We start from the raw sequence: 24282 nt of genomic DNA, 5'->3' as shown, positions 1-24282 counted from the left end.
ACTGGGCAATGGGGGCAGACTATATTTTGGGAGAGGGCAACCTCATCTTCTGTGTAAGTGTATGAGAGAGAGAAAGACCAGAAGAGATATATAGAGGGAGAGATAGAGGGCAGAGAAAGAGAAATGACAGATCTTAAAGATAAAACATTTTTAAAAGGAGGACAAACTGAGATTGTTCCATTATTGAAGACACTCTTCTATTCCTGGAAGAGAACATAACCTGGAAAAAAGCACTCACATAACACACAGAGACAGAGAGAGAGACAGAGACAGAGACAGAGAGACAAAGAGAAAGCAAGACAGAGAGAGACCCCAATGTCAACACTACCACTTTTATTGTCAGGATACTTGCATCATGTAAAATATTTCAATACAGTAAAAATGCATGTTCCATATGCCATCCTCCACACAATGTGTTGGTTTGTCATCAAGAAGATAAGGCTTTGCCCACAGCGATAAAAACGGCAGCTCTCTCTCTCAGCACAACAGAAGCTGCTTCGCCACTTTCTGTTTTTGTTTGTGAAAACAAAACGGATTAAATTATAAACTACTAAAATCTTATTTTTTTATTCCTTTGTTGTTTTTGTTTGTTTTTTTCTCAATAAAGCCCTCAACCAGAGCTGTGGGCGGGGCCCCACAAACTCCCAGAATGCTCCTGTCAGCAGCTCAATTCGGTCCCCAACGAAGATGCCCATGGAAGGGCGGACAGACACAAAGACAGACAGACGGGAAGACAAACAGACAGAGGGACAGAGACAGGAAAGACATATATTCTGTCAATGCTGGCAGTCACATAGCAGCTTTAGTCTCATCGAAGCTTCAACAGGAAGAGGGGAATCTGGCTGGAAACAGGGAGAGCTTTGGTGGAGGGGTAAGGAGAGAAGGAAAGGAGGGTAAGGGAAGAGGGGAGCCCCGGGTCCACCTTCTGTTTGTTGGTCTTGTGGCTGTAGTTAAGTACCAGTTCTGAAGGTTAACTTTGTAATGGTCACAAACTTGCAGCGATGATAACTTGAACCACAGAGGAAGGAACGAGGGAAACAACAAACTGACAGCATCTGTTCTTCCTTCATCTTCCTCTTGGTTTAGTCTCCATGTGTTGCTCATGGTGGAATTTAAGTCATGTCCTGTCTGATGTTGTCGCGTTCTGTCATGTTCTGTCATGGCTAATGTTGTTGCGTTATGTCATGTTCTGTCCTGGCTGATGTCGCGTTATGTCATGTCCTGTCATGGCTGATGTCGCGTGATGTCATGTTCTGTCATGGCTGATGTTGTTGCGTTATGTCATGTCCTGTCATGGCTGATGTTGCGTTATGTCATGTTCTGTCATGGCTAATGTTGTTGCGTTATGTCATGTTCGGTCATGGCTGATGTTGTTGCGTTATGTCATGTTCTGTCATGGCTAATGTTGTTGCATTATGTCATGTCCTGTCATGGCTAATGTTGTTGCGTTATGTCATGGCTGATGTTGTTGCGTTATGTCATGTCCTGTCATGGCTAATGTTGTTGCGTTATGTCATGGCTAATGTTGTTGCGTTATGTCATGTCCTGTCATGGCTAATGTTGTTGCGTTATGTCATGGCTAATGTTGTTGCGTTACGTCATGGCTAATGTTGTTGCGTTATGTCATGTCCGGTCATGGCTAATGTTGTTGCGTTATGTCATGTCCTGTCATGGCTGATGTTGTTGCGTTATGTCATGTCCTGTCATGGCTAATGTTGTTGCGTTATGTCATGTCCTGTCATGGCTAATGTTGTTGCGTTATGTCATGTCTTTTTAGAATGAGTATATTGTATTAACATACTGGGCTAATGGACTGCTACAGTGAGGGTGGACCAGTGGGCTGTTGCCATGGACACACCCACTTCCCTCAGTACATTCTCCCTAGCGGGCATGGCGAGGGGTGGGTAGAGGTCAGGGGTCAGTAGCGGTGGGTCTGGTGTGAGTACTGCGGAGGCTGCTGGGAGGTAGAGGAGTATCCAATGCTGCTTTGGGGCAGTGATGTGCTTGGTCCGGGGTTCTGGTAGGCAGCATGTGGATTGGAGCGCTGACAGATAAATAAGGAAACTAATCAGACTCTTAATTTCCAATTTAGGTTTTTACAATTTGGTGGGATAACCCAGAAATGAGCTAAATCATGCTGTATATGGTATTGCGTGTGTGTACCATACCTGGTAGTCTGAGGTCATGAGGCCACTTGAGGTAGTGACGGGCGGGATCACTCGCACCTTCTTTAGGGGCGGGCCTTGGGCATGGCTATTGTCAGGGTTACCAGTGTGCCCCGCCCCATTGGTGTGGTTGTTCCCCTGCTGCTGCTGGTTCTTCTGGAAAATGAAACACCCACCCAAGCCTTCATCAACAGATACACTAACACACACTGGAAATACACTCAAATGTTTCGCTTAAAAGACCCAATGCTGTCGTTTTTATATCAATATCAATTTTGTATCAATATCAAATAATTTCTGGGTAACAATTAAGTAACTAACTGTAATAGATTTCCAACAATTTTGCTAGGACTGTCTGGGAATGGTCTGAGTGGGGAGGGGAAAACTGAAAAACAAACTGTTATTGGCAGAGATGTTTGGAACCCTTTGTTATTGGTCTATTAATCAATTTACCACAGTGACGTCACCATGGAAAGCTGAAAGTCAATCCCATTACAAACCTGCTGATTACAAGTTTGTGTAGAAATGATACAAAACACAGGAGAAAAAAAAAATACAATGGGCATTTAAAAACTTTATCTACATTTGACTAAACACACACACACACACACACACACACACGCGTGTCAAAAGTTAGGATAAACCTACTCATTCAAGGGGTTTTCTTACTTTTTTATATTGTAGAATAATAGTGAAGGCATCAAAACTATGAAATAACACATATGGAATAATGTAGTAACCAAAAAAAGTGCTAAACAAATCGAAATATATTTCATATTTGAGATTCTTCAAAGTAGCCACGCTTTGCCTTAATGACAGCTTTGCACACTCTTGGCATTCTCTCAACCAGCTTCACCTGGAATGCTTTTCCAACAGTCTTGAAGGAGTTCCCACATATGCTGAGCACTTGTTGGCTGTTTTTCCTTCACTCTGCGGTTCAACTCATCCCAAACCATCTCAATTGGGTTGAGGTCAGGTGATTGTGGAGGCCAGGTTATTTCATGCAGCACTCCATCACTCTCCTTCTTGGTCAAATAGCCCTTACACAGCCTGGAGGTGTGTTTTGGGCCATTGTCCTGTTGAAAAACAAATGATAGTCCCACTAAGCCCAAACCAGATAGGATGGCGTACCGCTGCAGAATGCTGTGGTAGCCATGCTGGTTAAGTGTGCCTCTAAATAAATCACTGACAGGGTCACCAGCAAAGCACCATCACACCTCCTCCTCCATGCTTCACGGTGGGGACCACACATGCAGAGATCATCCGTTCACCTACTCTGCATCTCACAAAGACATGGTGGTTGAAACCAAAAATCTAAAATTTGGACTCATTAGACCAAAGGACAGATTTCCACCGGTCTAATGTCCATTGCTCATATTTCTTGGACCAAGCAAGTCTCTTCTTCTTATTGGTGTCCTTTAGTAGTGGTTTCTTTGCAGCAACTCGACCATGAAGGCCTGATTCATGCAGTCTCCTCTGAACAGTTGATGTTGAGATGTGTCTGTTACTTGAACTCTGTGAATAATTTATTTGGGCTTCACTTTCTGAGGCTGGTAATTAATGAACTTATCCTCTGCAGTAGAGGTAACTCTGGGTCTTCCTTTCCTGTGATGGTCCTCATGAGAGCCAGTTTCATCAAAGAGCTTAATGGTTTTTCCGACTGCACTTGAAGTAACGTCAAAGTTCTTGACATTTTCCAGATTGACTGACCTTCATGTCTTAAAGTAATGATGGACTGTCATTTCTCTTTGCTTATTTGAGATGTTCTTGCCGTAATATGGACGTGATCTTCTAACAAATAGGGCTATCTTCTGTATACCACGTCACAACACAACTGATTGGCTCAAAGGCATTAAGTAGGAAAGAAATTCCACAAATTAACTTTTAACAAGGCACACCTGTTAATTGAAAGGCATTCCAGGGGACTACCTCATGAAGCTGGTTGAGACAATGCCAAGAGTGTGCAAAGCTGTCATCAAGGCAAAGGGTGGCTACTTTGAAGAATATAAAATATGCTTTTTTGGTTACTACATGATTCCATATGTATTATTTCAAAGTTTTGATGTCTTCACTATTATTCTACAATGTAGAAAATAGTAAAAAATAAAGAAAAACCCTGGAATGAGTAGGTGTGTAAAATATATATATATAAGGCACTCACATTTCTGACTTTCTCTGCCTTATCCTCTGGCTCCTCCTCTGTCAGGAACTCCCTCTTGGGGTAGGGGATCTGGCAGCCTGCAAACACACTGAGTGAGAAATACAAAGAGTTATCAATCACTTATCTTACAGGATATACCCCCATAACCCCAGACATGTAATAATAAATAAGCTACTCCGTTCTGCCACCTCTGGTCTCCTGGCATCCCACCCCTACCGGGGGTCAGCTCCCGCTCAGCCAAGTAAAAGCTATTTTCTGTCCTGGCACCACAATAGTGGAACCAGCTTCCCCCTAACGTCATGACAGCTGCCAATCTTCCAAAAATTGTTTGAAACCCAACTTTCTCAAAGCAGTAGGAGGCTCCTCAGAGGAGGACCATCCTCCTCAGCGAATTTCATAAAAATGTTAAGTTATCCTTTTCAGATAAAACTATACTAAATATAATCACGTCACCAAATAACTGATTAAAACACACTATTTTGCAAAGGTCTATAGTAGACTCAACAGCACTCTGTAGGGTAGCACCACGGTGTAGCCGGAGAACAGCTAGCTTCCGTCCTCCTCTGGGTACATTGACTTCAATACAAAACCTAGGAGGATCATGGTTCTCACCCCCTTCCATAGACTTATACAGTAATTATGACAACTTCTGGAGGACGTCCTCCAGCCTATTAGAGCTCTTGCAGCATGAACTGACATGTCCGTCCAATCAAAGGATCAGAGAATTAATCTAGTACTGAAAGCATAAGCTACTGCTAGCTAGCACAGCAGTGGATAAAACGTGGTGAGTTATTGACTCAGAGAGAAAGACAATAGTTGAACAGTTTTGAACACATTCATTTCTTCCAAAATGAGACGTAAGATAGATTGAAAGTTTAAAAGAAATGACACTTACTTTGCTAGCAAACGCAGCTAGCTAGTTTAGCCTACTGAAACAACCTGCTCCAACAGAGGGATGCTATGTTAGCTAGCTGGCTATGACTTTCCAACACAACACTGGAACTCCAAGTCAAGGTAAGCTTTTGGTATTACTAATTTATTGCCTGCGTGGCCCGCCGGTGTAACTGCATACTGACTATACACTAACACGTTAGTTCTATTAGCGATGCTGACTATGACGTTACTTTAGCTAATATGGTGACAACGATGTAGGCTGTTTGTAGAGGTTTGGCTTGGAAATGTTTTTTCGCCTGGTCACATACAGCTGATTTGTTATGCATTGAAGTCCACAAGCGAAGGGAAGAAATACAACGTGGCTGCTATGAGAGTTTATGCATGATCAGGGGTGTATTCATTCCACCAATTCTGTTGAAAAACATTTCTTAAACGGAAGCAAACGGAACAAAAACGGGGATAAACTTACCTGTCCAATAGAAACTCTTGTTTTCAACGGACTAATGATTACACCCTATATCAGCTAGATGCAGGTAAGTGTGCAAGGCGGTATCGAATGCCACTGTCTGTCACCTCAAATTTGTCTCTCGACCCGTTTGCTCCAACATTGTAAACTTTCATTAATAGGCTAGGTTGTAGCAACCTCATGATGGGTAAAGGGAACATTAGAGTATCATGTAGTAGCCTAAACTGATCGCTGTTACATTGAAGTGGGTGAATGGAATATGAAAGACAGTGATCCAACATGCGGTAATAGATATAAGGCCATGATTAGACCTGCCAACCCTGTCCAACTTTTTAGAGTACCAGACAGGCATGGCAAATTAGAGATTAATGTGCTTAGACAAACATTATGCATCACACCCAGTTCAGTACTCTGACTGAAAGTATTTAACAAAACATAAAAGATTCATACTGTAGTAATAAATGTGTTATGTACTAATAAACAAGTTCTAGATGTTTTATTAGGGTCCTGACTCACTCGGAGGTAGGCAGTGGTTCCTCCAGGAAGTAAGGGTCCTGCATGGCCTGCTCAGACGTGATCCTGCGGATCGGGTCCATGGTCAGCAGCTTCTGGAGCTAAACACAACGTTAGACACATCATCAGTCAAACACAGTGAACGTTCATACAACGTCAGCCTGAACAATGCTACAGTATGTAACAACAATCTCCAGGCAAAACTCATTTTAACTCACCAAGTGGAATGCTTTGCTGTCTGGTTTTACTTTGTGTTTCTCCATGTATTTTATTAGGCTGCAGTTTGTATATCTGTAAAAAAAAGGTGTCATTTCAGTTTGTACACCTGTGATGAAAAGGTGTTATTTCAGTTTGTACCCCCGTGATAAAAATGTGTTATTTCAGTTTGTACACCTGTGATAAAAAGGTGATATTTCAGTTTGTACACCTGTGATACAAGAGCAGGTTATTTCAGTGGATGAGTAGAAGACATATCCAATCTTAAAATCCTAAAATAGATCTTGTCCTAAGCTGGCAGGAAGCATGCAGGCAGTCAGTCACACATGTAGAGATAGAGCCACTCACGTGTTCCTTCTGAAGTCCTTCATAAGAGTGGAGTGCTCGGGCATCTTCTTGATGTCTTCCCAGTCCTTCTCTGAGGATTACATCATCAGACTGTGTCAGTGAGTGTTTGTACAGAACCCACATATTGCTTTGGACTCATACAAGCCCGGACAGAATAGAACTGTGCCTAGTCAGGGTTTAATTACACTCGTCATTCAGTATTCTCTTTATATCCCCGTTATCCAGGCAGGTTCGGTTTACACATGGGCTCTCCAAGGTTTGACCATGGTTAATATATTCACACATACAAGCACCCATTTCAATGCAGATAGCCGTGTCCTGATGACTTATAGGAGTATCCAGCCCTCGTGGGAGAACCCCCCCCCCTGTATCCAGCCCTCATGGGGGACCCCCGCTATATCCAGCCCTCGTGGGGAACCCTCCACCTATATCCAGCCCTCGTTGGGGAACCCCCCCCCTCCCCCATATCCAGCCCTTGTTGGGGGAACCCCCCTTATATCCAGCCCTCGTGGGGGAAACCCCCCCTATATCCAGCCCTCGTGGGGGAAACCCCCCCATTATATCCAGCCCTTGTGGGGGAAACCCCCCCACTATATCCAGCCCTCGTGGGGGAACTCCCCCCCTCTATATCCAGCCCTTGTAGGGGAACCCCCTCTATATCCAACCCTTGTAGGAGTACCCCCCCCACTATATCCAGCCCTTGTAGGGGAACCCTCTATATCTAGGATTTGATACCAGCAACCTCCTGTTTGCCAGCTTACTTCCCAACATATTTTTGTCAGACCCTGGATTCGAACTGGCAACCCTCCAACCGCTAGGCTACCTGCCGCCAGGCCCAGCCCAGCTCTCTCACCAGCGGGGAAGCCCATGACGTTGAAGATGCGGTCCAGCTGGTCGTGGTGGTAGGGGTTACTGGTCTTGATGTCCTCTTGGCGACAGTGGAAGATGGGCTCAGATGTCAACAGCTCGGCAAAGATGCAGCCAATCGCCCAGATGTCTGACAGATGCACATGCAAGATTAGAGATGTCACACTGGGATTGGAGCACACGCCCAGTCAGACACCCTCTTGAACATGCTTGCACAAACATACATACACACCGCAGAATTTGTCCTAGGATGGTGGAAGGATAGCTCAGAACTTCCTCTCTTGGTGCACAGGGAAAACAACACCACACCCACCCACCCCGAGGCCGTTCTCACCGATGGCTTTGGTGTAGTGCCTGGCACCTAGCAGTAGCTCTGGTGCCCTGTACCAGAAGGTGACCACCACAGGGTCCAGATCTGCTAACGGCTTCAGTGGTGAGTTAAAGAGGCGGGCAAAGCCCATGTCCGCTGTAGGGAAACACACAAATCAATAAATAATAATGAAGTATAATGTTCAAATAATGTGTAACGAGAAGTGAATTAACTATATCCATTATATGTACTGACATAAAGCCTTATAACCTATATGTACTGACAAAACCTTATAAAAAGGGTCCTGAAAACACGCAATGAGATTTTGTCGTACCGATCTTTACTCGACCCCTCTCTGGCCCCTCCCCCATCACTAGGATGTTGGCAGGTTTCTGAGGAAAAACAGATTACAGTTAAAGCGACAATCAGCAGTTGAAAGAATAACAAAGTGTCCTGCCCACCACTGTTTCACATGGGTCCGGAGAAATTTAACAACTCAAGTTAATAGACAGAGCTATGGATGCAAGGAATGACCATCCATAAAATCAAAATTTTTATTTAACCATGTTTTGCAGCTATACAGTGTTTGCGTACGTTTACTTTGTTGACAAACATTGGAGTAAAACATGCTTATATTTTGGGTTCTGATGGGGTACGACACTTGAACTAAGCTCATGAGGCATTTATTAGTTCAATTCTTCAAGAATCAATGGATACATATATTTAATTTATAAGTCCAAAATTGATGTAGTTACTGCAGATTGCCCATTCAATGTAATCCAAATATTTACTTCCATTATCCTAATACCCACACTGATAAACACATTAACCGAAAGGAATTAAAGATTAGTTTGGCACCATAATGCTGAATCACGTGAATGGTTCAGGAAGTGTCAATGCGGCCCTCTGGTGGAGGAACAATGAACATAACATCCAGGAGAGCAGCAGAACAGGACTCTCTTCTGATCTCTCCTCCCCTCTACCCCTTCCTCCCTCCCTCCCTAGATCTCTGTGTAGGACCCCAGTTGGTGTGCAGGAAATGGAGGCTCTCTCTCCTTCGGTCTCTCACCAGGTCTCTGTGTAGGACCCAGTTGGCGTGAAGGTAATGGATGCCGTCCAGGATCTGGTAAAGCAGGGACTTGACCATCCCCCTGGGAAGCTGCAGGGGCTTCTTATTGGCCTTGGACGCTCTGTGGAACTTTATGATGTGCTGTGGATACAGGGGGCATTGTTAGTGTGTGTGTGTTATTACTTTCCTTGTGGGAAAGTAATACACACAAGGATAGTAAAACAAGGAAAATTCTCCCTCGTGGAGACATTTTCCAGGTCCCCACAAGGACAAAGACTATATTAGGCTTAGAGGTGAGGTTTAGGTTTACAATTAGAATTAAAGTTAGGGAAAATAGGATAGTGAATGGAAATCAAATGTAGGTCCCCACAAGGATAGGGAAACATACAGGACGTGTGTATTACCCAGAGGTCATGCTCGGCGTAGTCGAAGAGCAGCCAGACTTTGCGGTCTGCGTGTGACAGGAACACCTTCTGCAGTGAGATAACATTAGGATGCTTCAGCTCCCGCAGTAGCTAGAAGAAACATTCATTCACACAAACATTATGAGATGTCTCACAGACCCAGGTTAAACCTGCTCTTGAGCTAAACACCACACTTACTGCAATTTCTCTGCAGGCAGACATGGAGATGCCAGTGCCTTCAATCTGCTTGAGGGCGTAGTCCTTATCATCCTTCCTGCAGACAGAAGATACAGCATCATCCCCAGTTCACCACAGTTCCCATGCTACACTGAGATAATGGAGGCTGGCTGGCAGCTGGTGGAACAGGAGTGGGGAAGGGGGATACCTAGTCAGTTGTACAACTGAATGCATTCAATGTGTCTTACTCATTTAACCAAACCCCTCATCCATGTCGTCGGCACCCGGGGAACTGTGGGTTAACGGTCTTGCTCAGGGGCAGAATGACAGATTTTTACCTTGTCAGCTCGGGGATTCGATCCAGCAACCTTTTGGTTACTGGCCTCGCGCTCTAACCACTAGGCTACCTGCCTGGCCGTGAGAAGAGGGAAAGATGCTCCAATTACCTCCCGATTTAAGTAAAATAGTTATTGGTCGTGTACATATATTTTGCAGATGTTATCAGGTGCTGCGAAATACTTGATTCTAGCTCCAACACTGCAGTAATACAAATCAATACACACAAATTCACTAAATAAAATGAAAGGAATTAAGAAATATCAGAACAAACAACGTCAGAATCCGTATATGATGTACAGTGTATTCAGAAAGTATTCAGATCCCTTGACTTTTTCCACATTTTGTTACGTTACAGCCTTATTCTAAAATTGATTAAATTGTTTTTTCCCCCCTCATCAATCTACACACAATACCCTTCAATAACAAAACAGGTTTTTAGACATTTTTGCAAATATATAAAAAAATAAAAAAAAATGAAAAATCACATTTACATAAGTATTCAGACCATTTACTCAGTACATTGTTGAAGCAGCTTTGGCAGTGATTACAGCCTCGAGCCTTCTTCAGTATGACGCTATAAGCTTGGCACACCTGTATTTGGAGAGTTTCTCCCATTCTTCTCTGCAGATCCTCTCAAGCTCTGTCAGGTTGGGGAGTGTCGCTGCCAAATTTCTTCAGCCTCCTGAGGTTTCCACTATGATCCTGTGGATGTCCTGCATCTGCTGTCTCTAGAAGTCCACAATCCGCTCCTTCGTTTTGTTGACGTTGAGGGAGAGGTTATTTTCCTGGCACCACTCCGCCAGGGCCCTCAGGGCTCTTGTCATTGGTAATCAGGCCTACCACTGTTGTGTCATCTGCAAACTTGATGATTGAGTTGGAGACATGCATGGCCACGTAGTCATTGGTGAACATGGAGTACAGGAGAGGGCTGAGCACGCACCCTTTTGAGGATCAGCATAGCGGAGGTGTTGTTGCCTACCTTTACCACCTGGATGTGGACCATCAGTAAGTCCAGGACCCAGTTGCACAGGGTGGGGTTCAGCCCCATGGCCCAGAGATTAATGATGAGCTTGGAGGGCACTATGGTGTTGAAGGCTGAGCTATAGTTGATTAGCAGCAGTCTTACATAGGTATTCCACTTGTCCAGTTGGGATAGGGCAGTGTGCAGTGCAATGATTCATCCGTGGACCTGTTGGGGCGGTATACAAATTGAACTGGGTCTAGGGTTTTGGCTAAAAGGTGATATGATCCTTAACTAGCCTCTCAAAGCACTTCATGATGACAGAGGTGAGTGCTAGGGGCGATAGTCATTTAGTTCAGTTACCTTCGCTTTCTTTGGCACAGGAACAATGGTGGACATCTTGAAGCAAGTGGGGACAAAAGACTGGGATAAGGAGTAGAAGTCGACCGATTATGATTTTTCGATGCCGATACCAATACCGATTATTGGAGGACCAAAAAAAAGCCGCTACCGATTAATCTGACTATTTTTTAATTTTATTTATTTGTAATGACAATTACAACAATACTGAATGAACACTTATTTTAACTTAATATAATACATCAATAAAATCAATTTAGCCTCAAATAAATAATGAAACATGTTCAATTTGGTTTAAATAATGCAAAAACAAAGTGTTGGAGAAGAAAGTAAAAGTGCAATATGTGCCATGTAAAAAAGCTAAAGTTGGTGGATCCTTTTAACATGAGTCTTCAATATTCCCAGGTAAGAAGTTTTAGGTTGTAGTTATTATAGGAATTATAGGACTATTTCTCTCTATATGATTTGTATTTCATATACCTTTGACTATTGGATGTTCTTATAGGCACTTTAGTATTGCCAGTGTAACAGTATAGCTTCCGTCCCTCTCCTCGCTCCTACCTGGGCTCGAACCTTTGGTCATTAATATGGTCGAATCCGGAAACTATCATCTCGAAAACAAAACGTTTTTCCTTTCAGTGAAATACGGAACCGTCCCGTATTTTATCTAACGGGTGGCATCCCTAAGTCTAAATATTCCTGTTACATTGCACAACCTTCAATGTTATGTCATAATTACGTAAAATTCTGGAAAATTAGTTCGCAACGAGCCAGGTGGCCCAAACTGTTGCATATACCCTGACTCTGCGTGCAATGAACGCAAGAGAAATTACACAATTTCACCTGGTTAATATTGCCTGCTAACCTGGATTTCTTTTAGCTAAATATGCAAGTTTAAAAATATATACTTCTGTGTATCGATTTTAAGAAAGGCATTGATGTTTATGGTTAGGTACAGTCGTGCAACGATTGTGCTTTTTTCGCAAATGCGCTTTTGTTAAATCATCCCCCGTTTGGCAAAGTCTGCTGTCTTTGTTAGGAAGAAATAGTCTTCAGTTCGCAACGAGCCAGGCGACCCAAACTGCTGCATATACCCTGACTCTGTTTGCAAGAGAAGTGACACATTTTCCCTAGTTAAAAGAAATTCATGTTAGCAGGCAATATTAACTAAATATGCAGGTTTAAAGATATATACTTGTGTATTGATTTTAAGAAAGGCATTGATGTTTATGGTTAGGTACACGTTGGAGCAACGTGTACCTAAGCGATTATATGCAACGCAGGACAGGCTAGATAAACTAGTAATATCATCAACCATGTGTAGTTAACTAGTGGTTATGATTGATTGATTGTTTTTTATAAGATAAGTTTAATGCTAGCTAGCAACTTACCTTGGCTTTTTACTGCATTCGCCTAACAGGCAGGCTCCTCGTGGAGTGCAATGTAAAGCAGGTGGTTAGAGCGTTGGACTAGTTAACCGTAAGGTTGCAAGATTGAATCCCCGAGCTGACAAGGTAAAAATCTGTCGTTCTGCCCCGAACAAGGCAGTTAACCCACCGTTCCTAGGCCGTTATTGAAAATAAGTATGTGTTCTTAACTGACTTGCCTAGTTAAATAAAGGTCTAAATAAATGTTAATTTTTTATTTATTTTTTTAATCTTCCACATCGGTGTCCAAAAATACCGATTTCCGATTGTTATGAAAACTTGAAATCGGCCCTAATTAATCGGCCATTCCAATTAATCGGTCAACCTCTAATAGGGAGCGATTGAAAATGTCCGTAAACACTCCAGCCAGCTGGTCTGCACATGCTCTGAGGACACGCCTTAGGATATTGCATGGGCTGGCAGCCTTGCGAGGGTTAACACGCTTAAATGTCTTACGCACGTTGGCCACAGAGAGCGAGAGGTCATGCAGTAGCTCTTTTTCCAGTGGTCAAATGAACTCACAGATTGGTCTTGGGTACTGTATAAAAACCTACAACTACTACCAGGGTGACCCTTCTCATATATATGCTTTCACTTTTCAGAATTAGAAGTGTGTGGGCACAGGATGAATGTTGTAAATAGATATCTGCCACGTGGGATTACAACCATTAAATATCAGCCAACTGTCATAGTAGACAGTGCCACCAATCAATCACCAATATAAAAGCATAATTATCATAGCCTACATGTTTTTTTTTCCTTTTAAAAGCAGATAGCTCTGTATAAAACGGTAGGTAAAAATGTTGTATTTGGTCATATGTGGAAATGTACCTTACCTTCTTTTGAATTTTGTGTAACTTCTAGTCAAGGAAGCATAATGCTAAATATATTGGCACACACACCTACCAAGACCATTGCCAAATATGGCGTGCTGTCACCTACTTTTATAGGAAGCCTTGAGGTGGTACCACCCAGCACATCTAGAAGGGAGTGGACTTCATACCTAACCCCTCCCTTGTAAAACCATGTTTTTCCCTTAGTTATATATCGATATGGTCATCATTTTGACAGTCGATTTCAATGGTAGTTGAACTGCTAAGGGCCAAAAGAGCTAGATTTACAACTAAAAGACCGACATAACACTTTTGCATCAACCTGTCTAAATGAAGACCATATCGACGTGTTTCACTATAACTAAGCAAAAAACATCTGGTTTTCCATTAAACATTATTTTCCCCCATAACATTTTTACTCTTTAAGGCTCCATATTAACTCCTCCACGTTTACTGGATTGGTTAAACAGTGCAGAAGAGAACCTCCCTGACAGTTGTTTTTCTTGTCAAGTCCAGTATTTTGGGGATCTGGTTTCAGGCGTTTATTTTACGCCTGCTACGTAGGTTAGCCTCTGGCTTGCTTGGCTGCGTCACTGATAGGCTGGCCTACTTCACTCAGTTGTTGATATTGCTGCGAAAAATGTACAAATCTGATCATGTAAAAATGACAGCATAATCTGATACCGAAATACATCCTCAGAATTCGGTTTAGAGCAAAACCTGTTTCCTGGCTGCAACACCCCGACGTGAGCTGCTGTTACAACACCCCCGGTTCGGTTCTGTTCCGTTTCATCTGTGAGCGAAGGCGCCCTTATAAAAACTACTTGATTGAACTGCATTCAACGATGTCAAGTTTAGCTGATGGATTTTGCGTACACACTGCACCGTTAGCACAGGGATAGGCCACTGATGACAGTGATCAAATCGAGGCAGTAAATTTGGTCCTGGAGCTCGAGCCCCCGTTCTCCAGATGATATGACGTCTCCGGAGTGTATTAAGTGGGTTCTTCAATCTACTAGTGATTTTAATCGCACTACGAGTTACAAATAGGTTTATTGCTGCAAATAGCATTCGTGGATGGGGCCTTAAAAACAGGAGCAATTAACGAAGACAACAAGTTATTGAATTTGGAGACTGGCGGATCTGAAGGCCTTCTTACTGGCTATATCAATATAAACTTACCCATCTTTTCTCTTTGCTTTATATACATGGCCGTAGGTGCCTCTTCCCACTTTGCATCCCTCATATTCAAACAGGTCCTCTACACGTTCTCTCTCCCCGGTCAGCATCACTTTGAAATCATAGTCCATCTTCTCTGTTGTTTTGGTCAATTATCTTCTGCTTCCTTTTAAAGCGCCGCTTAGGAGGCAACTTACTTCACAACCCGGGTTAGAATTTTGAGTTGCCTTCCCTCGCGTCGCTCTCCCCTCAGCCCTGTTTCCACATCTAACCGCTCGGTTTATGTGTACCAGAGAAGATGCAGGATCTTATCCGCGACGAGGGGCCAGGTATGGGAACGATTACTAACCCTTCTCTGTATTCTCTTGCTACTGCGTTTCTCCAACCGGTATCTCACTGGGGAGAACAGAAATTCCATGCACGGCTTTGTCGTAAAATGTCGTTATGTAGACTGTACAGAAAGATACGGTAGAAAAGTGTTTAGCGCACCACGTGGACTTTAACTCTTTGTAACGTGAAGGTGCTAAATTTCACACACAAAACAAATATAGTATTCTGCTCAAAACTTTGGTACCTCTGCAGCCAGTTTAAAATGTTCCCCCTTCACATTTTATGGCAATTACTCCTCTCCTTAATAATACATTGATGTGGATGTCCACAATTAGACCATTCTGGCGTCTAATAAAGGCAGAAAGACTAGTCAAGATACGCGCACAGACATTGACAAAGGAAAAACATTTAATTATGTCATTTTCCAATGCTATTTTGTGGGTTATACCTCATTCTAGAATCATTCAGACTGCGGGGAGAAAAATGATCAAACTTCGTGATTTTATGTGAAATAAATTTGTGAAAAATAACCTGTTGGAAATTGTAAACAGTCTTCATAGTTAAACAAATATTAATACATATATACATTGATTGAAACACAACAATTAGCTGTTTTAATCCTCGTAGTCGTGCGGTTTCATTGGGTAGGAACTAATCTGACACTGATCGTGTTTGGTCGGACGGTAAGAAGTGTAGCACAGGTGGTCCCATCTTGGCTACATTGTAATCAGAGCGGAGAGGAAAGCAAACCCGTCCATATTACTGCTGCTGTGTCAGGTACAACAATCCCTTTAAATGTCGTTGTCATTGCCATTTACTCGAGCCAATAACACTGTTTAGATTGAGTATAGTATGCACTCTGTTCGTGTGTTGCTTGTCAAAAAAAAGTATTATTTATTGGTCAAACCTTTCACCAGAAGATGGCTAGTTAGCTGTCGACAGCAACTAACAAATGCGTTGCGCATTCAAAATGACAGCTCGCCGCTTTGAAAGGCAATGTGAAACCTGCGTATAGGTGTGAACAAGATTTTTTTGTACTTGGAGACGTTTATATAATTCTGTTGCAATAGTTAGGTGACGATTCTTTGTCCTCTACATAGTCAGTTTGTATGGAGCCCGACTTTTCTTTGTCATGTCCCTCCTCCGTAGTGCAATGTTTGGACTCTCGACGTGTCTGTGATATTTCCTGGGTCGGTGATTGGTAACTAGTAGGATGACAACGTCAGTTTTGTTGCTCCTCCTGTGTTCTCCAACATGGCCTACTATATTATATGTTTTGTAGAGACTGCATTATTGCTCCAAATACCGTGATTGTTGCAACATTTACGGCCGACGAAATATTTTCTGCTGTCTATCGCAGTGGCATTGATGCTGTTGTACAGAGGTTTTCTGATGAATCCAAGGAGGTTAGCCAGCTAGCTGTCGGAACAGGGAAGGTTAGATTTTTGTTATGTCAGCTCAGCCGACCTCTTACTGGCCATGTCTCATTCCACATCAAAATGGATGTTGTTTTGACTTGTCGTCATCGTTCATGGCTAAAGGTTGGCCACAGAAACCGGTTTAATAACGTAAAGGCGACGGGAGTTGCAAAGTCACATAATTGCATTGATCGAGTAATAGCCTTTCTGTAAATCCTACTTTCACGTGACACAGAAGCTATTGGACTGCGGTTTTTCCCTGGGGAATTGGACGATCAGTAAAGCCTCGTTCTAATCCATGCTTGTCAGTGATGTGTACATTAGTTGTATAGAATCTGTCAAATATGTCTGATCCCAACTCAACTGCTGCCTATGATTGAATGATGGATGCATCACAATAGCAGTGCCCTGGTAAGATCCAGCCAGGTGTTCCACAATTCTGACACCCCTATCACCCCTTCCGTGTGCACCAGCGGTTTCCATGGTGATGGACCCTCCCGGTGGGCGAGACGAGCGGCGGCGTCAGGCAGAGCGTCTTCGAAGGGAGGAGGCGTACTATCACTTCATCAACGATCTGAGTGAGGAAGAGTACCGCCTCATGAGAGACAGCAACCTGCTGGGCACACCTGGTGAGAGGAACCTAGAACACCTGACCTCACTAGAACCCCAGGAACCTAGAACCTGACCTCACTAGAACCCCAGGAACCTAGAACCTGACCTCACTAGAACCCCAGGAACCTAGAACACCTGACCTCACTAGAACCCCAGGAACCTAGAACACCTGACCTCACTAGAACCCCAGGAACCTAGAACACCTGAACCCGCTATAATGTAGGGCTGCACAGCACCATTCGACCAGGGCAGTGGTGTTTGCTGGTTTTCCTCCATGTTTTTAAATCACAGGCTAATTTGTATCAGGACAGCCACGTGCCCGGTCCCCCTAGCCAATCAGTGGCGCTAATTAATGCCATGGAGAAAGGAAAACCAGCAGGACTGCAGCCCTCAGATTGGCGTAGTCTTCCACTCCTGCCCAAACCCAATACACTAATGCAAACTCGCTAATACAATCTAATATAGGCCGTCATTGTAAATACGAATTTGTTCTTAACTGACTTGCCTAGTTAAATAAAGGTAAAATAAAACAAACATTTGTAATAACACAATAATATCACATCATAATATAATGGCTCCATGTTGGCCACTAAGGGCTGAACTAGACCCTCAACAATGAAGCATATAACCCACCCCATATCATACACCCTCCATCTTGACCTAACAGAGGACATGTTGTTCCCCAGGTGAAGTGACAGCGGAGGAGCTACGGCAGCGCCTGGACGGGGCAAAGGAGCGTGTGTCATCTCAGCCCCGACCTGAACCCCGCCCACAAAACACGGAGGCCGGAGAAGAGGAGGGGAGCAGCGGTGAGGGGGAGGAGAGAGGGTTAGGAGGGGCATGGAAGGAATATAGGGGAGGAAATGGATGCTAAAGGGTCTAGCCTGTATATCCTAAACTTGACAGGATGTTATGGGTCTCAAAAGGATCATGACCTAATTGCTGCTGTATAGTAATGAAGTATTACTAGATCATTCCAACTGACTCAGTTCAGTAACGAGCCGCTGTCTGTATAGGTACTGCTGAGCCGGGAGCAGAGACATCTAACGGAGACTCACTGCTGGAGTGGCTGAACACCTTCCGACGCACAGGGAACGCCACGCGGAGCGGCCAGAGCGGCAACCAGACGTGGCGCGCGGTCAGCCGCACCAACCCCAACAGTGGAGAGTTCCGCTTCAGCCTGGAGATCAACATCAACCATGAGCAGCCAGAACCAGGGGAGCACAGTGACACCCCCGACCCCTCCGAGTTGTCCCCTGTACCCCCTCCATCCACAGCCTCCATACGCACTTCCCCCTCCACTCGCCCCTCCCCCTACACCCCTGCCCGGCCCTCTCCCTATCCCTCACCTCGAGCTACCCTGGGCAGGAGGGCTCAAACCCGCCGTACACGCAGTACTACCACCACGCCTCCTCTGACTCCTGCACCCTTCACCTCACCCCTGCCCCCCCCTACTGCTCTAAGGAGTACAACAGCCCTCCACCTCTCCCCTGCCCCATTCCCCATCACCCCCCCTACCCTTCAGGATCAAAGCAGCCCTCCACAGCTCCAGTCCCCAAGCGGAGCTTCCTCCCCAGAGGAGAGGCAGGAGGAGGGGGTTGCTACCCTGGACTGCCCCCGTGTAGCGCCCCAGTCTGGCCCCCAGGGGGCGTCTGTGGGGCGTGAGCCACGCAGCAGCAGGACTCGATCCCGCGGCCGGACCCGCAGGGCTGCAGCAGGAGGTGGGACTTCCTCCCGGTCGTCTAGGAGACGTAGCCGCTCCCCTCTTCAGAGAAACCCAGCCCCTAACTCTGCTACCTTATCCCCTAATGGTGGGAGTGGAAATGGTGGCTCTAATATCCACACTGCCGAGCCCAGCAATGGAACTGCTTCTGTCTCCATGGAGACCGGTGAGGCCGTGTCAGAGCCGGCTGTAGTAGCAGAGCCTGGTCCAGAGGCAGGGGAGCAGGAGGGAGAGGCACACACGGCTGGGGCGGGGGGTGCTGGAGGGGTACGGCGCCATCCCACCATCATGCTGGATCTGCAGGTGCGTCGCATCCGACCGGGAGAGAACCGGGACCGGGACAGCATCGCCAGCCGTACCCGCTCCCGGGCCCGCGCTGCCGAGAATACCGTCACCTTTGAGAGTGACAGTGGAGGCTTCCGGCGCACCATCTCCCGCTCGGAGCGGGCCGGGATCCGGACCTACGTCAGCACCATCCGGATCCCTCTGAGGAGGATCAGTGAGACGGGCCTGGGGGAACCCAGCTCCACCGCCCTGCGCTCCATCCTCAGACAGATCATGACCGGCTTCGGGGAGCTCAGCTCCCTCATGGAGACGGAGGCTGACTCTGAGACCACCGGGGGCACGCCAGGTCACCAGGACCCTGCAGGACCCAACGCAAACACCACCACACAGGCCTACCATAGCCACGGCAACGAGAGTGGAACTGGGGCGGAAGGTCAGGCAGGAGGGGCGGAGATGGAGACCGAGGGAGCGGCAGGGGCCGAGGAGGAAGGAGGCCAGGAGAGATTAGTCGGGAGTGACGGCGGTGCCGGTGGAGTCCCCACCCCCAATGAGGGTCGGCCGACGAGCAGGGACACAAACAACCTCGTGGAAAACGGCACACTGCCCATCCTGCGTCTGGCCCACTTCTTCCTGCTCAACGATGAGGAGGACGAGGAGCACCCTCGTGGCCTGACCAAAGAGCAGATCGATAATCTGGCCACGCGCACCTACGGCCAGGCCAGCCTGGAGGGGGAGGCGGGGCGCTCCTGCAGTGTCTGCATTAATGAGTATGCCCAGGGGAATAAGCTGCGCCGCCTGCCCTGCGCCCACGAGTTCCACATCCACTGCATCGACCGCTGGCTCTCTGAAAACAACACCTGCCCCATCTGCAGGCAGCCCATCCTCCCTGTGCACCAGGACTGACCCTGCCCTGACCTTTGATCCCTAGAACCCCCTGACCCTAGACCGCCACCAGCTACACTTTGCCACCTGTTGGCTGAACTGAGCATGCCCGAGCGGAGTGGACGGTGCATGTACATAGCGCTTTAATGTTTTCATTTATCATTGCGCTATCCATTGAGGGGGGGAGAAAAAACTATAAATGCAGAGAATTAACAAAGCTTTATTTTTTTAGACGTATTTTATTTTCAGCACTTTTTTTTCTTCTTTTCTTTCCTCCTTGTTTCTCTTTGGCCACTCTGTCATGATGTCACTGAGGTCCACATGTAAAGATAGGACTTATGCTAATGAGCTACTATAGCCAGCTGCTGCTCCGCTACCTGATGTGCTGTGACATCACCCTGTCACAACCAGACTACAGTAATTAGTCAGACACATCTCTGGACTTGATTTGGTTGAACGTGTAAATATGTCACCGGCTCCTGTGTTTTGGGGTTCAGAAGAGAAAGTCCTCCTCAGTCGCCTTACATTTTAAGCAGAAGCAGGAAACAGCCATTTTAAGTTAAAGCTAATATTGGATTCCTCCATTTTAAAGCTCCGACATTCCTTTCAAAGTGTCCTCTATGATTTGACGTTGTGTGGACAAAGGCTGTCGTGTATTGACTTTTGAATGAGTTTTCACTTGGTCAGTGGTCCCAAGGATCCTGTTGTCTGCCCACCTGTTCAGTATATTTCAACCTAGCCATCTAACCCCACAGATCCACAGGGAATGTTCAACATTTCATTCCGTTACAGCCTTTGACACTAAAAATATTAGTACGCCAAGTCAGAAAGAAACATCTAAAGCAAAAGATGATCAGGAAAGTGTGTGATTTAGCAGCAAGCACTTGTAGTAGGACTTGTCTGTTACAGAGACAGGCCAATAATGTTGATGCTAGACAAGGAGTTGTGCAATAACATGGAGGGAAGGAAGGACTGTTTTTCATAGTTACATTTTTAAACATTATAGTGCTGTTCTTTCTCCCTTGTTTACTCCTTGGCATCAATGATTAGTTCCTCTGTTGGGAAATAGAGTATCTGCTCAGTAGTATGCTGTCCCTCTACCCTTGGTCTCCTAGAGATGCCCCCTTAATCAAAAAGTAGTTCACCTCCCACTCCTCTAACATCTGTGTTTTAAAGTCCCTGGTAGAACCTGCCTGTCATGGCCTGATTTCCATGTTCACAAACCAGAAAGGAATGAATAGGTGAAAGCAAAATGGTTCCGGCTCCACTCAACCATTTTCTATATCTATCCAATCCTTTCAGATCAGTGAACAACAGATTTCTTCCTCCATTAGCCTGGCCTAGATCTCAATTGGCTCTTCCTGCATGCAGTATCACCATGTTACCACCAGGGGCAGTATTCACCACAGTACAACATGGTGAGAACTAGAGGCCAGTGTTATTGGTGTCCAGGCAGTGTAGGGGTTTTCTGTCATTGAATCCTGACTTTTGTCATGCAGACCCATGAGACAGGGGTGTGATAATTGGGTAATATTGCTCTTTGTATACTGCAGAATCTGAGCGTATGTGCATTGTGGAGCTGTGAGTGTGATGAATAAGTGTGTGTGGTAGGGCTGAAGGAAGTGACAAAACAGAATGTCATATGATTTAGCAGCATTAATCAGTCACCTGAATGTTAATCTAAGACCGAGTTGGAGGGTCCGTGGCCATCGAATTTAGTATTTATTCTGTTCCTATTTAATGAGATCAAAAACATCCTTTGAGATATTGAATACTTATTGTTATGTGATGAGATTAAAACAATAAACTGTTAATATTAATGTGTTCTGTTACTGTGTAATATAAATATACAAGGGTTTTCTTCTCTGCTCCTTAACAATGGAATTAAATACAGCTTTGTTATGCCTGGAGTTATTTTGTGTGACTTTGTGTTTGTGTTCCTCACACAGAACCACTGGTTTTATCCACATCTCCTCCTATGACAGACCTCGCTAGGCAATAAGTTACTCCTAGGCCTATGCAATTAGATGAATGTAACACTTCATTTTTTAAATATCCAAATATTAAATGACCATAGTGCTAATAGTCATATTCCCTATACCCGTTTAGCATGCTATTTAACCTAGCTGTGCAGTGTTGGCCTCCTGCAGCCTATGGCTACTGCGTTACTAGGCTATTTTTACACAGGGCATGTTATACTATTTAACTTATGGCACACATTGGCTACGTGCATATCCAGTTGAAGCAAAGTGAGTCTGAACGAAGGAACGAGGTTAGCCTTTTTGTGAGTTTGGCTGAGGACGAAGCCGCACGCACGAACACATGGCATCTATGCGCGCCCTCGTCGCTGCTAAGTAGACCCACCACGGTCTGTACTCCTACTGGTCGGTTATGATTCATCTCCGAGCGAATGCAGCCTTGTCCCGGGCCCGCATTCCCCGCTGTGACAGTGAGAAACGAGCATGCCAGTGCCCCGGACGCCCTCTTCCAGCCTGATACAGACCCGCACAAGTTCAGGATGTATTTCAACCGGCGGTCGAAGAAGATCCACAGCGAGGGCGGTAAGCGTGGCTCGAGGGGACTACGCATGTACTGTAGTCTACAGTAGGCTAGTACAGCTACATGGGTAATTATAGGGGCCGAACTGGCAGCGACATAAACATTGCGACGAGGACGGATTGATTGATTCTATTAACAATTTGTGCAATCTGTCCTATTATATATGTGCTTTAGGCTATATTATTGGGACTAGGGGTTGGGATGGCCTTGTTTATCCCAGGACTGCGGCACGGAGGCGGTGCATCCTGTCATAGGCTACACAGTCAGTGCAGGGCTCATTTTCTATTGGCACGGACTGACTCGGGTTGTGGGCTCAGCGCTTCAACTGAGTCAGTGTCGAATGCTTCGTATAGCGTAGCGTACTGTGTGAAATAATTCAGTAAATACCGGTAGACGGAGAGGTTAGTGTAGGTGAGCGGGTACCGACATGTCACTTTAAACTGTGCGCGTAATAGACTAGCCTACATAAATGCCTATGTAGGCTATTTGTCCACGGAACCGATTTACTTTCCTAGGGCGAATGGGTTAATGGTGTGAAGGGTGCAAACTGTCAGGACAGGACATACTTTATTCCGACACATAGGCTACAGTTCCGCACGGCGGGAGAGCACGTTGTTCAACACAGTCGTTACTTTAAGGGAACGTGACTAAGGGATCTTATTCTAAGCCCCTAGCGGGAAGGCCATCTCACCTGTTGAGGTCACGCGGGACCCACACAGTTGAACACGAAATCTGTGCTAGTTTAGGCTACATAATAGAGACATTATTATCTGGGCCTGTATACTGGTGCATAATAGTGATTGGTCTTCTGGGGCTATTCATTGTGCTTTTGTCCCTGAAGAAAAACAATGCGTCACAGATGCGCGTTTGCCCTCTATGCTTCACAGGGACAGCAGAAAGCATCATTGCACAGGACTCTAGCCTATGTACACACGGAAAATCCTAGCAGGATTATTGGCGTTTTGACCGTGTCAGGGAGTGACTGCTATAAGAGGTTTTGGGTCAAGGCTGCAGGGATTAGAGGGGAGGAGGTCAGGGTTTTGGGTCAAGGCTGCAGGATTAGAGGGGAGGAGGTCAGGGTTTTGGGTCAAGGCTGCAGGGATTAGAGGGGAGGAGATCAGGGTTTTGGGTCAAGGCTGCAGGGATTAGAGGGGAGGAGATCAGGGTTTTGGGTCAAGGCTGCAGGGATTAGAGGGGAGGAGGTCAGGGTTTTGGGTCAAGGCTGCAGGGATTAGAGGGGAGGAGGTCAGGGTTTTGGGTCAAGGCTGCAGGGATTAGAGGGGAGGAGATCAGGGTTTTGGGTCAAGGCTGCAGGGATTAGAGGGGAGGAGGTCAGGGTTTTGGGTCAAGGCTGCAGGGATTAGAGGGGAGGAGATCAGGGTTTTGGGTCAAGGCTGCAGGGATTAGAGGGGAGGAGGTCAGGGTTTTGGGTCAAGGCTGCAGGGATTAGAGGGGAGGAGGTCAGGGTTTTGGGTCAAGGCTGCAGGGATTAGAGGGGAGGAGATCAGGGTTTTGGGTCAAGGCTGCAGGGATTAGAGGGGAGGAGGTCAGGGTTTTGGGTCAAGGCTGCAGGGATTAGAGGGGAGGAGGTCAGGGTTTTGGGTCAAGGCTGCAGGGATTAGAGGGGAGGAGGTCAGGGTTTTGGGTCAAGGCTGCAGGGATTAGAGGGGAGGAGGTCAGGGTTTTGGGTCAAGGCTGCAGGGATTAGAGGGGAGGAGGTCAGGGTTTTGGGTCAAGGCTGCAGGGATTAGAGGGGAGGAGGTCAGGGTTTTGGGTCAAGGCTG

At 45.7% G+C, this 24282-nt stretch overlaps 3 protein-coding genes across 5 annotated transcripts in view; 2 read left to right on the top strand and 1 right to left on the bottom strand.

The window, feature by feature from the left end:
* Nucleotides 1-316: 316 nt before the first annotated feature.
* On the bottom strand, nucleotides 317-15129 carry LOC115195484 (cyclin-dependent kinase 8). 3 transcript variants are annotated; one of them, XM_029755370.1, is made up of 13 exons: nucleotides 14693-15129; nucleotides 9612-9687; nucleotides 9414-9524; nucleotides 9010-9150; nucleotides 8275-8332; nucleotides 7965-8096; nucleotides 7617-7760; nucleotides 6764-6833; nucleotides 6418-6490; nucleotides 6203-6300; nucleotides 4327-4414; nucleotides 2169-2321; nucleotides 317-2044 (listed from the first exon to the last, which is right to left on the bottom strand). In XM_029755370.1, the coding sequence occupies exons 1-13, from the start codon at nucleotides 14818-14820 to the stop codon at nucleotides 1919-1921; spliced, it is 1398 nt and encodes a 465-aa protein (XP_029611230.1). In that variant the 5' UTR covers nucleotides 14821-15129; the 3' UTR covers nucleotides 317-1918. The 3 variants fall into 3 exon arrangements, with proteins under 3 accessions (XP_029611230.1, XP_029611231.1, XP_029611232.1); XM_029755371.1 differs by having other exon boundaries at nucleotides 9414-9482; XM_029755372.1 differs by lacking the exon at nucleotides 14693-15129 and adding an exon at nucleotides 13514-13670.
* A 599-nt stretch (nucleotides 15130-15728) lies between these two features.
* Nucleotides 15729-21849, top strand: LOC115195483 (E3 ubiquitin-protein ligase RNF6). The gene is made up of 4 exons (XM_029755368.1): nucleotides 15729-15796; nucleotides 16911-17066; nucleotides 17736-17858; nucleotides 18066-21849. The coding sequence occupies exons 2-4, from the start codon at nucleotides 16919-16921 to the stop codon at nucleotides 19958-19960; spliced, it is 2166 nt and encodes a 721-aa protein (XP_029611228.1). The 5' UTR covers nucleotides 15729-15796; nucleotides 16911-16918; the 3' UTR covers nucleotides 19961-21849.
* Nucleotides 21850-22249: 400 nt separating this feature from the next.
* Nucleotides 22250-24282, top strand: part of LOC115195482 (phospholipid-transporting ATPase IB) — a 102329-nt gene continuing 100296 nt past the window's right edge. Inside the window, exon 1 of the mRNA XM_029755365.1 lies at nucleotides 22250-22500. Within this exon, the coding sequence (XP_029611225.1) occupies nucleotides 22350-22500 (151 nt within the window). The 5' untranslated portion in view covers nucleotides 22250-22349. The remainder of the gene's footprint in view (nucleotides 22501-24282) is intronic.

Source organism: Salmo trutta, chromosome 6 (genome assembly GCF_901001165.1).
Source record: "Salmo trutta chromosome 6, fSalTru1.1, whole genome shotgun sequence".
Lineage (NCBI taxonomy): Eukaryota > Metazoa > Chordata > Actinopteri > Salmoniformes > Salmonidae > Salmo > Salmo trutta.
Note: the sequence above shows the minus strand (reverse complement) of the source record. Positions and strands in the feature narration are given on the sequence as shown.

Bases quoted from the DNA above. Each gene is read 5' to 3' on its own strand.
- LOC115195484 (XM_029755370.1), bottom strand. From the start codon at position 14,820: ATGGACTATGATTTCAAAGTGATGCTGACCGGGGAGAGAGAACGTGTA. The intron at 9,151-9,413 runs GTAATACACACG...CTGTATCCACAG, and splicing joins ACGCCGAGCATGACCTCTGG to CACATCATAAAGTTCCACAG. The intron at 2,045-2,168 runs GTATGGTACACA...TTTATCTGTCAG, and splicing joins TCATGACCTCAGACTACCAG to CGCTCCAATCCACATGCTGC.
- LOC115195483 (XM_029755368.1), top strand. From the start codon at position 16,919: ATGGTGATGGACCCTCCCGGTGGGCGAGACGAGCGGCGGCGTCAGGCA. The intron at 17,067-17,735 runs GTGAGAGGAACC...GTTGTTCCCCAG, and splicing joins CAACCTGCTGGGCACACCTG to GTGAAGTGACAGCGGAGGAG. The intron at 17,859-18,065 runs GTGAGGGGGAGG...CTGTCTGTATAG, and splicing joins AGAAGAGGAGGGGAGCAGCG to GTACTGCTGAGCCGGGAGCA.